This window comes from Eretmochelys imbricata, chromosome 1 (assembly GCF_965152235.1).
Source record: "Eretmochelys imbricata isolate rEreImb1 chromosome 1, rEreImb1.hap1, whole genome shotgun sequence".
Lineage (NCBI taxonomy): Eukaryota > Metazoa > Chordata > Testudines > Cheloniidae > Eretmochelys > Eretmochelys imbricata.
Window position 1 is genome coordinate 63,703,739 of NC_135572.1, and position 12,540 is coordinate 63,716,278.

The following is a 12,540-nucleotide window of genomic DNA, read 5'->3' on the forward strand; positions in this document are numbered from 1 at the left end:
CTTCTTAGCAAATGCGCAATGTGCCTCAGGTGGCACATGGCCAGGATTCATCACGGAATTTGGTCCACTGGTTGGATCATTAGCTTCCCCAGCCCAGGCTGGGTACCGATGAGGAGTGCGAAGTGAATAGGACTAAGAGCTCTTGCCTTCATATCACAGATTCTACTTTTTCTGGATCTGACACGGAGTCAAAACCTTTGCTTTATGTCATTCTGCTGCTGTGGAAAGAATTGTGAAATCTCCAATTATTCTGGGTTTTTTTGTTTGGTTGGTTTTTAAGGGGTCTTGTATGACAGTAATTAGCAAAAAAATAATTCGATATGGGTTTAATGTAGTTTACCACAGCATTAAAATCCCTCTTTAGCCTAAATTGCCACAAACGAGCTCTGCAATCTATTTCAACAGGACATGAAAACTAACCAGCATTTTGTATCTTTGAAGTCTCATCTTCATCTAAATGCTCAAAAGCAGTGACAAAATCATCCTCAATTGAAGACACTGACTGATTAGTGTCATCATCCTCTGTATGGGACATCTCCGTTTCATGTTTCTGTAATGAGTACACTTCCATTGTATATCTTACACCAGTAGCATATTTGCTCAGTAAGGTAAATACAGAATCAACTTTGATCCTTGGCAACGAAGGAGACAATCTCATCACACAAAGTACTCCAGAAAGGTGAATCTTGAGAAAGAAAAACAAGATGACAAAAGAGTGTTCTCAATAACATACTTTCATCTATAATGTAAACGTGAAATCATTTAAAATGGCAAGAACAACAAGAGCACAGGTCAAGGACATAAACTGTAGTGAAATTGTCTCTTTAAAGACATTTGTTAATAGTACTGTAATTTAAAAGGTATAACAATAATTTAAGTATTTAATGAATATTACAAACAAAACTCCATTTTACAGATGAGGAAAGTGAAGTAAAGAAGTTAAGTGATTTATCCTACATCACTAGAGCCAAGTTTTGAGAGGGTTTAGAGGCCACTCTTATCCTCTAAGTACATTGTGAATATAGGAGTTCTTTAAAATGAATAAATCGCTACACTAAAAAAACCAAAAACACAAACCCTGCTGGTTTGTTCTACGTAGTTTTTCTCCTGCAAGTAATACAATTACTTCATTATACATTATTAGTCAAAACAGTTTTAACTAAGTCAAAACAGTTTTAACTAATTCTAGCTATCTTCACTGACATTTAGAGAGGAAATGGGAAGTACTAAGTGTTGGGAGCAACTAACCTATCCTGTAACTTCTCTCCCCTGTTGTTTGACAGAGGAATAGCACTACATCTGAGAAGAGTTGAGAAGACTAAGGGCATGTCTACACCACAAAATTTAGTCGACATAAGTCGACATACAGCCACTACAGTAATTAATTAGATTTTTAATGTCCACCCTATGCTCCTTCTGTCGGTTGTGTGCATCCTCACTAGTAGGACACCGCAGTCAACCTAATTACATCAACTTAAACACTACACCTCTCAGAGATGGAGTTATTAAGTCAGCACAGCGGATGGCTTACATTGGCGGGAGCAACATTTTAGTGCAGACGCTTACAGAGTTAGGCTGACATGACACGCCTTACGTCGACCTAACTCTCTAGAGTAGACCAGGCCTCACTCAACCAGTTTCATCTTCCTTCCAAATGCCAGTACAAAGGGACTATGGTGTGGGGAGCAGAGGCATGTGGACTACTGGATGAGCACACAGGCATTTTACAGAGGGCAACTGAGCATGCAGTTCAGCAGGTTTCACTGCATGCTCACTGTCAGGCAAGTCTGCTGATGCTCAGCCATGTTCAACACAGCCAGCTGTGGTTCACTTTGGGGACGTCTCCATTTTTTTTCCCCCTTGGGCATCCAAGACTCAGACTTTTGAATGGTGAAGAGGAAGGGAAAAAAGGCCCCACAGGGACTTGTTCCTAGCACATTTGACTACTGCATCTTTTGAAGCATTTTCCTGCACAATTTGCTGTTGCCTAGTTCAGTGCTTATGGCTTCCACAGCAGAATATCTTCCTAGACTAGGAAGGAGAGAGGAAAGAACCTATGATAAAGTACCTTGCATGTCTTAATATTTCATAAATTGCAGCAGGAATGTCTTTAGTCAGTATAATATTTATACCACTATTAATAATATTAAAAATACCATCAGACAAGGTGGGTGAGCTCTGTGTAAACTCTATGTAAGCTCGAAGGCGTGTGTCTTTCACCAACAGAAGTTTGTCCAACAAAAAATATATTACTTCACTCACCTTGTCTCTTTAATATCCTGGGACTAACACAGCTACAACACTAAAAATACCATAGCACTTATAGAACACACACAGTTTCAAAACGCATTAAAAAAGTAGCAATACCCAGCAAGGTTATTGCCAGGATTACTTTGTAACACACATCTGAAAGATGAAGAAACTGCAAAAAAACATTAATATTCTGTGTAGCATATAAAAAGGATTAGGAATATTACCTGATGTTTAGGGACGTTGCTGGTTTCCATGGGTTTATTTATATCCTTCAGAAAAATAACTTCATTTTCATTTAGACTGCAGAAATGGAGCGATTTCAAAACATCGGGGAGCTCTACAGAAACAGCAGCCAATCCCTAATTCAAACACAAATTCACACACTAAGCAAAAAACTAATATGTTAATGGTACGGAAACTTTTTGATCTGGAGCACTAGAAAGTTACATAAATATCGCCAGCCTCTAAGTCTGTCAAAATCACCACTCTCTTTCCCTTCAGTTTTCCAATTATATTCCCACACCAAATTGGAATCCTGCTTTAAGGGCTAGTTTACAACAGAGTTCTAATTCAAATCTCAAGATACCGCTACCAGAAGAAATAGAATATTGCTGCCTCTCAAGACTCAGGGAAACCTTTAAAAGCACCAAGGAGAGTCTTGGGAGCAGTAAAGAGCAACAGAACATCACAGCAGGTATGTAAACACAGAGAGGGAATATTTGCATGCAACTGTTTCCATCTGGTAATCTCCACATGCTGTACGTTCACCATTATCAGGTTTGTATCTGAGCAGAATATTTTTAAAAAATAATCAATTCAGGTTTATGTTTAACTAGGATCTTGGTCAACATGGAATTTTGTTTACCTAAAATAAATATGCCCAAAAAAATGAGTGTTTAATATTATATTGCTTACTTCTTACACAATATAAATATGGAGACATTTTTAATATTATGCTTAATCCAATATAAATTACTGAACACAGTGGGCCCAGCTTTCACTTAGTAAACAGAATTCTTTGTGCAACCTCAAGTAGAGAGTCCAAGGTTTGGACCTGTATACTTAGAACAATATCTGTAAAGTGATTATTTTCATATCACCCTTAGCGTACTTGGCACTGAATGCTAGTCTGAGCACAATTTGACTCACAGTATTTATCCTTTTGCTTTTAAATACCAATGGACCGTTAACTAGGAAAGCCTCTATATTTAATGACTAACACCTTCCACCATACACCTCGTGCTTTATATTAGTTTCGAAGGGATAAGTCATTTTGAGGTTCATGACCTCATCAGCACCCTCTTTGGTGTGGTTTTCTAAGACACATCTATATTTTCCATTACAAGAAAACACACACTACACACACACGCGCGTAAAATGGCACAAGATAAAGGCACAAGGCACAAGATAAGTTTTATGGCTCCTGATTTTCTTTTACACTTTATTGCACATGCTTAAATGCAAATACTGACACCCTGAAACCAAAATAATTTAAAAATTAACCATGATGTAGTAATAAAATCAACAGTTCAGTGATACTTCTAATATTTATTTCACACCACTCTACTTCAAATTACAAGAAAATCATATTTCTCAATTATTTGTAAAACTCTAACTGCACAGTAGTCAAAAGTTCTACTTTGATATGACCTAGAACATGCTGGGAAGGAGGAAAGCATGAATCGCAAAGTAGTTTAATATACGACCTATACACCTGGAGAACTAGAGGAGAGAGAACTACAAAGTAGTTTAAGGGCTTGTCAACACAGAACGTGCATGTATTTTATGAAAGGTAAGTTGTTAAACAGATTTAGTTAAACTAGTACAATTGTGTGCCTGGAGTTTCTTGCGTTGTTTTAAACTTGTCTGATATCACTTTAGCTTGCACCTATCGTTTACAAGAGTGTTGACATACAAAGTAGCACTGATTTATCCTCACTTCTAAAGTTAAACCAGGCCTGAGACTAAACACACATGAGAGAGGGTTAAATCCCTAATATTCTTTAAAGTTGCATGAAACAGTCATCATACTTTTGTTACGCAGTTCTTGTTTTTAAAACAAGAGTGTATATAACTCTCCTAAGAATGTCTTAAGATCTGGCCACGTGTATTTCAAAAAGCACAGACCCAAAGCTGGCACTCAAGTTAACAAAAAAAAAAGTTACACCTTTTCAGGAGACAACGGAGGTTTAAGATTTTCCAGGGTTCTATATTCCAAATGAATACAAAACACTGGAGGTCATACGAAAATAAAAAAATTTAAAATTGTTAATTACAATGTTTAAAACACACCATTAATTTTAAAAAGCATGTTCCAAGACACATTCTTGAAGTAAAATAAGTATTAGGGCTCCTGCACCAAAAACATGAAATATCTCAGTTATAATTCAAGTGCTGGAGACAAAGTCATTATCCTGTGTATATATTACCTGCATATGAGCAGCATCTGTCTCTCCAGCAAAACTTAGAAATGTGATCTGTAAAACAAGCATACAAACATTATGAAATACAGGATCCAGAAAGAGTCTCCTGGCTTTCTAATTATAGAGAAAGCTGCTTAGAACTGAAAAGTGTAATGACTCTATTTAAAGTAAAGCTTCATACTGTTCTCATCAAGATCAGAAGAAATGGCCTTGCTAGGAGAATATACATTGATTCTGTTTTGCTCCAATCATTTACAAGGAAAGCCTATCTAACAGTTTGTTTTGAATCATAAGATTAGAGGAAAAAAGTGTCATCTAATGTTTTGTTCCAAATTCTAAATAAAAATACTGTTTCAGGAAGGCTCTTGGTCAATCTCAATGGTCACTAATTCCCCAAGGAAAGAAACTCAAGTGCCTGAAAACCAGTCACAGCTGCAGGGTGTAAGCAATTGGTATCCAATATGTCCCAGTCTAGGAGTGGAAAAATCATGAGATTCCATCCTAAGATAGGTAAAAGTCAGAGTATGCACTCAGTGACCACAACGGGGATAGCTAGCCTGTAACCATGACACAATCTCAATCTTAATCCCATTTTAACATAGTTTTTTGTTTGGGGATGTACTATACAGATTTTAATACAAGTGATGCTAAAATATTTACTAAAATAAGAGTCACACATCAGTTTAATATTAAAGTTCAAAGCTGTGATACAGGCATCTATTCTGCAAAAATCAAAGATCTGCAGAATTTGATGTTATTTACCTTGGTAACCACTACTCAGACTTCAAATATATTACCACCATCTCAGATGCTACAAAATCTACATTACAAAGATTATTAAGGTTGTAAAGTCAAATAAACAAAAAAGTTAAGAAATGCCAAAATTACAGTTGAATATGCACCAGGAGGCAAAATTAAGGTTGTATAGGCATTAGGATATCTTTAATTACATGATCACATACTATTTTAGCCACAGGACCAGGCCTCATTTAGTGCACGGGACAGTGCCCATTTAATTAGCAGCTATTTAATATTTTGTTTTAGTCTCACTGTTCTATATTTACCACATATTATTATTACAAACCCTGCTGTGAAGACAGAACTATTCATTTCCTCATGGGCTCTTCTATGACATTCATCACTATAGTATCTTAGTGCTTCACAAACATTAATGAATTACACACACACACAGTAAGGTGAGGGGATATAACTATCCCCATTTTACAGATGGAAAAGGAGTCTCCAGGGTAGCATTCAACTGCCTTAGCCAGGAGACCATTCTTTCTCTTCCTGCAATCCCCTGCCTCATTCACTCCATGCCTTCCAACTTCTGGAACATATGAGGCAGGAGTCCTATAGACAATAGCCTCCTTCACTACACAATCTCAATTCATCCCCAGAACAGGTGCATCTTGTGCACTGAATGAGGCAAGAAAGTATTCTGTGGAAAAAAAAACAGTACGTAATTTAAAGATGGCATTGTAACACATAAGCACAGGGCAGCTGAATTAAGGTTGCATAGGCAACATTAACTCTGGCATTTCTAAGTTTGGAATGCTTGATTTTGCAATCTAATATTCCCATAATGTGAGGGAGAGGGGTTTTTTTCGGGGCGGGGGGAGGTTACATAATGGGGGCGGAGGAATAGCTCAGTGGTTTGAGCATTGGCCTGCTAAACCCAGGATTGTGAGTTCAATCCTTGAGGAGGCCAATTAGGGATCTGGGGCAAAAACTGGGGATTGGTCACGCTTTGAGCAGGGGGTTGGACTAGATGACCTCCTGAGGTCCCTTCCAACCCTGATATTCTATGATTCTATGATAATTTCCTAGGTTTTTTAAAAAGCTAACTAAAAAAAGCCACCAGAGATTCCATCATGTGGCATTCATACTGGGTCCCACATGGGTCATCAGCAGAGCTGGAAAATTTAGGTCCACCACACAAACCTCTATTACTTGAGCTAACTTAGTAACTGATAACGGTAGTAGGTTGTGATCCTCTGTGGACCAGCATTAGAGATGAGTCACACTTTGCCAGTGGGCTTCACAGCTATTCAGTGACAGCAGAGCAATAGTGACACTCAGGAATTTGGGGTTCTATTCCAGGCTCTGGAGGGAATGTGCTTTAGGAGCCCCAGACTATTTTGCCCATCCCCCACAAGCTTAACTCCTTCTGCCTCATTCCCATCAACCTGTCCCAGACCCAGTCCTGTCTCTTCCCCACTTCAGACTCTTTGTCCCATCTCCACTCCTCAGGCTTACACCCCAATCCCAATCTCCTTGTCTAGCCAGTCCCTCCAGGCTCACTGTTCAAGTCCCAATCTCCCTCACTCCCAGTCCCTCCCACTCCCCACGCCTAGTCCTAATATCCTTGCTCAGAAAGTCCCACTTGCACTCTCTCCCACCACAACTCCCTTTACCCAGTCTCCTCGCTCAGACAGTCTGTTTACCTCTCTTGGCTATTCATCCTATCTGTCCTATCTATCCTCCATGCTATCTGCCAGTCCTATACTCCTCCTCCAGTCTCTTAGAATCATAAAACCTCAAGAAGTCATCCAGTCCAGTCCCCTGCGCTCAAGGCAGGATTAAGTATTATCTAGACCACTCCTGACAAGTGTTTTGTCTAATCTGCTCTCAAAAATCTCCAATGACAGAGATTCCACACTCTCCCTAGGCAATTTATTCCACTGTTTAACTACCCTGATGGTTAGGAAGTTTTTCCTAATGTCCAACTTAAATTGCTGGAAGGGTGGTTTTAAATCCATTGCTCCTTCAGAGGTTAACAAGAACAATTTTTCTCCCTCCTCCTTGTAACAATCTCTTATGTACTTGAAAACTTATGTCCCCCACTCAGTCTTCTCCAGACAAACCCAATTTTTTCTATCTTCCCTCAGAGGTCATGTTTTCTAGACCTTTAATCATTTTTGTTGCTCTTCTCTGCACTTTCTCCAATTTGTCCACATGCAGTGTGTTTATAATATGCAAATTTAATCTAGGAAAATATTTAAGTATTTACATAATAAACAAACTCAACCTGGATGCTGAAAGTCAAGCTATTATTTTTCTGTCACACATCACTAGTAATAAAGATGCTGAAATTGGACCTTGGTTAATAATTATGTTGATAATCAAGTCAAAAGAGAATTCAGCTCACTTTCGAATCTCACTTTCTAATAATTCTACTGGTTATGCAGTGCTAATAGGAGTTAAAGCTAATAAAAGACTGTCAGATAAGCAGACAGAATATATACAAAAAGCAGATCTGCTAAATGAGGTGCTATTTTCATAAAACATTAAAGTTGATAATGTCTCTTCAATTCAGCCAATATGCATAGATTTGTACTGCAATTTTTCTATCTCCAAAAAGAAAAGGAGTACTTGTGGCACCTTAGAGACTAACCAATTTGCCACAAGTACTCCTTTTCATTTTGCGAATACAGACGAACATGGCTGCTACTCTGAAACTTTTCTATCTCCGTTACTCACAACGGGATACTATATTTGAAGAAACCGCATTTATAAAATTCAAATAGTTTTGAATGAATGCAGTTTGGACTGAAAGGTTCTAAAGATACTAAAAAAAAGAATCCAGCACAAGTTGTTTTTTAATCAAACTTGTTCAGTTTACCTTATGTTGAAATGCAATCATACAGATTAAATTAACATTTTAATCACCCTGCTCATCAGGGAACAATAGAATGTAGGGCTGGAAATGACCTCAAGAAATCATCTAGTCAAACCCCTTACACTGAGGCAGGATTAAGAATATCTAGATCATCCCCGTCAGGTGTTTGTTCTATAAACCTCCAACAACAGGAATTCCACTACCTTCCTTGGTAACCTGTTCCAGTATTTAACTATCCTTAAAATTAAAATATTTTTCCTAATTAAAAATATATAACAAATAGAAGAAAGCAGAAGTTGATAGTAATGAATATAGATCATACAGAAGCTAAGAACTGTAGAAAACTGATAAGGGAAGCAAAGGGACACAGGAGAACTCTAAAGCCAGCAGAGACAAGGACAATAAGGAACAAAAAGAATCCTGACAATGGTAGAATTATCAATAATAATGCAGAGAAGGCAGAAGTATTCAATAAATATTAATTTTCTGTATTTGAGGAAAAACAGATGATACAATCTCATCATACAGTGATAACACTTTTCCCTTCTATTAGTATCTCTGGGAAATGTTAAACAGAAGCTACTAAAGTTAGACATTTTTAAATTGGCAGCTCCATATAACATGCATCCAAGAGTTTTAAAAGATCTGGCTGAGGAGCTTGCTGGAACATTAATGTTGATTTTCAATACATCTTGGAGCACTAGGGAAGCTCCAGTAGACTGGAAGGAAGCTAAATGTGCCAATTTTTTAAAAGGGTGAACAGAATGACTTGGCTGATTTTCATCAGCCTGACATCAATCCTGGGCTAGATAATGAAGCAACTGATATGGGACTCTAATAAAGAATTAAAGGAGGGTAATGTAATTAATGCAAATCAGCATGGGTTTATAGAATACAGATCCTGTCAAACTACCTTAATATCTTTTTTTGATGAGATTACAAGTTTGAGCGATATAATATACACAGTTGCCAACCTTCACGTGGTAAATAAGCACCCCAACTTCCACAATATGCCAAAAATCAAACTAATCCCATTTCAAAATAAGGCCAAAACAAGCCAACACTCTATGTGACTAGATCCCCCCAGCGTGCAGTCTGGAAGTGTGGTGGGCCCTCTGTGCACCCCTCTTTCCCCCCCTTGCCCCCCATTGGAGCCGATCCAAAAAAAAAAAAAAAAAAAAAGCAACAAGCTACAAACAAGCCAAAAACTAGCCAACTAGCAAGTCACAAGTCAATTAAGCCAAAAACAGCAAATTTCTGCGCTGTTTCTGCAGGTTTGGAATTGTGATAATATACCTACTACGGACATAACATACTTTGTCTTAGTACCACACGACACTGCGATTAAAAAAATAGAATGATATAAAATTAACATGGCAAATGTTAAATGGATTAAAAACTGTCTAACGGATAGGGTTTAAAATGTAACTGTAAGGGCAGGGATCAGTTCTTGGCCATATGCTATTTAACATTCTTATCAATGACCTGGAAGAAAACAAAATAATCATTGATTAAGTTTGCAGATGACACAAAAGTTGGAGGAGTGATAAATGATGAGGACAGGACAGAGTGATCTGGATCACTTGGTAAACTGGGTGCAAATAATGTGCCAAAAGATTTCATGTCTTTGCTATTATTTTAGATTAACTAGTTAAATATTATCAAACAGCCAAACAGTTTTGGTTTCATTATCTATTAAAAAGTACATGTCATCACAGTACAATACCATAGTCATCTTATTGGAAAAGACACTATTACATATACGGTGTTGTACCAGTGCTATGAGCATGTAAACAACACTGAATGACACACTTATTAATGAATTCTCAACACTTTTGAGATATAGCATTATTATTTTCATTTTACAGTTCATAAATTTAAGGCAGACAAGTTAAGTGATGTGACTGAAGTCACAGAGCAGCTAGATTTGGGATTAGAACTCAGGATTTCTAGATTTCTGGTTCTGTGCGCAATCCTCGAGATTATGCTTCTCAAGAAATTTATTTATCACCCACATGTGCCCATTTTATCCCAGTCCCATCAGCAGTTTAGTGTTAACTGAACATCAATACAACACAATATCCAATTGTTTTCTAAGCAGTTTTCTAGCAGTTAACTTGCATTTTACTTCATTAGCCCAAGATACAATACAAATGCCATGGCTAGACTCATCTTTGAGCCAACAACCTATTTCAGCCATTCCCAGACCCTCTGCCCTACAAATGTAACAAGTGGTTTCTTCCCTCGACTCCTTTACAAACAGACCCCACTCCCCAATACTACAAAGATCACAAACACTGTTCTCTTCTATAGCTACAGAAGCAAAATAGAAGGAGCGTCTAACTGTAAAATCATCTGGCCTCTGGGGGGACTGTGTATGAAGAGGATTTAACTAAGCTTATGTTTTTAGACTTTAATCTCTGTGAGCTAAATCTTTCCCAAATTCTGTATTTTGGGAATCAACTAATTTCCGACATTGTTTTTGAAAACTGTTCTTGGGTTTTACTTGAAGTGCAATTCTATTTTGACAAATCTATTAATTGGTTTGCGGGGTACCACATTTATTGTTTTCATGATTTTAAAAAAAAAAAAAAATCTGCTCAGTTTGCAAGTAAAAGTAGATGGCTTCTCTAACTGCCGATTGCAAACTCACCCTGAAGCTCTGAAAATCAAGCTGGATATTTTTCTTCTCATACAGACCAGATTCTGCTATTAGTTATACCTGTGCAACTCCATGTTATTCAAATTATACCCTCATTTAAATCTGTGGAACATCTGTGTTAGAATTCACCAGGATTGCATAATATAATAGAGACAAAAATTTGGTCCTTCAATTAAAGGACTTTAACAACTCTGTTGATAATACATGAGCCAGAAGAGAATCCAGCTCCAACTCTCATCGCTGTATTACCCCTACAGAAACAGGCGTAAACTTACATGGTCAGTAATGTCAGCAGATAGGACTATGAACACAGATCTACTGACCAAGAATATGCCATTTTTACAAAAAGTCACTTTTCAGATGAGAACTAATCTCTACGATGAATCCAGTGTTTTCTCTGTTTTGGTTACAGGCAAATTTAAATTTCATGAAGGCTGATATCATCCCTAATATGTCCTGCAAGATCTTGACAATGAGGTTACTCTCTTGTATCTTAGTAGATTTTGTTAAATACTCAGAAATCCCACCATTTATATCCTGAGAAATTTAAAACCAAACTGGACAAAGTCCTTAAAAGTGTACTGTAAGGAGTATCTACCACTTTCAGGGCCAATCACAGTATCACAAAACACAACCTGTTCAAATGCATTCATGGTCTGATCTTTAATTACACAGTTTAATACTTTGTATACTGTATTAACCATGACAGAATGCAGACTGAAATACTTTTTAACGTAAAGAAAATTTACTGTATCTTACAATAAAATAATCAGGACAACTTAAAGTTATATTGAAGTTAAAAAAGTCAACAATGTTTTAATCGATTTGATTTCTAAATAATATAATTTAGTTGTCTTAGTTAAAGAAATGAAACCGTATAATTTAAATTAACCTGGCCAGTTTAAAAAGTGTTTGAGACCAAACATAATTTTTGTTTTTACTAGAAGTGGTTAATCTGCAGAAAGCTGCATTACATTTCTTTGAAATATCTGATGATTGGTCCTCATTAAGTTAATTCATAGTAGTACATGTAAACAAAGCCAGGACATCACAATCCATTTTTGGATTAAATTAGTTATTGCATCATTCTTTTCTTAGACTTTAGACCACATGATATTTCTCAAAAAGTGGAAATGTTTACTCTTTTGGTCAACTCCGCCATTCTTCACTCTTCTGGTGAACCTAAAACTAATTAATTAGGTACGAGGGTAGTTGCAGTTCACAGTCATGTTCTAATGCACATTATACAATCCTGCAGCTTCTGATTCTGTTGTGAACTAAAAGCATCCTTCATATTTATACAACAGGGTAAGTAGACATGCCATGTCAAACCTCAATAAAATTGTCCTGTTCCTCCTGTTTTAAAGATTCTTCAGTGGACACGTTACATAATTCTTTTCTGCTCTGTAGCAATGATTTCACAGAGCGTAGTACACCATCAGTGAAATCCTGAAAGGTAATGGAGAAACACATAAATCTACAGCAAATGAAAAAGTTGAGCAGAATTTTAAATGCAGGGTATTTTTTCCACAAACATACAACTGTTTCCTGAACGCTGTTTCAAACTATTGTGTGTACAG

At 37.1% G+C, this 12,540-nt stretch overlaps 1 protein-coding gene across 6 annotated transcripts in view; it reads right to left on the minus strand.

Moving 5' to 3' along the window:
* The window catches only part of AKAP11 (A-kinase anchoring protein 11), an 89,913-nt gene that overhangs the window by 61,081 nt on the left and 16,292 nt on the right, over positions 1 to 12,540 (minus strand). For all 6 annotated transcript variants that reach the window (XR_013345503.1, XM_077811922.1, XM_077811914.1 and 3 more), the window contains 4 exons: positions 12,293 to 12,409; positions 4,683 to 4,730; positions 2,478 to 2,612; positions 421 to 685 (listed from right to left, as the gene is read on the minus strand). Coding sequence is in view for 5 of the 6 variants with exons in the window: in XM_077811922.1 (XP_077668048.1) it covers positions 421 to 685; positions 2,478 to 2,612; positions 4,683 to 4,730; positions 12,293 to 12,409 (565 nt within the window). In the remaining variant the exon portion in view is untranslated. The remainder of the gene's footprint in view (positions 1 to 420; positions 686 to 2,477; positions 2,613 to 4,682; positions 4,731 to 12,292; positions 12,410 to 12,540) is intronic.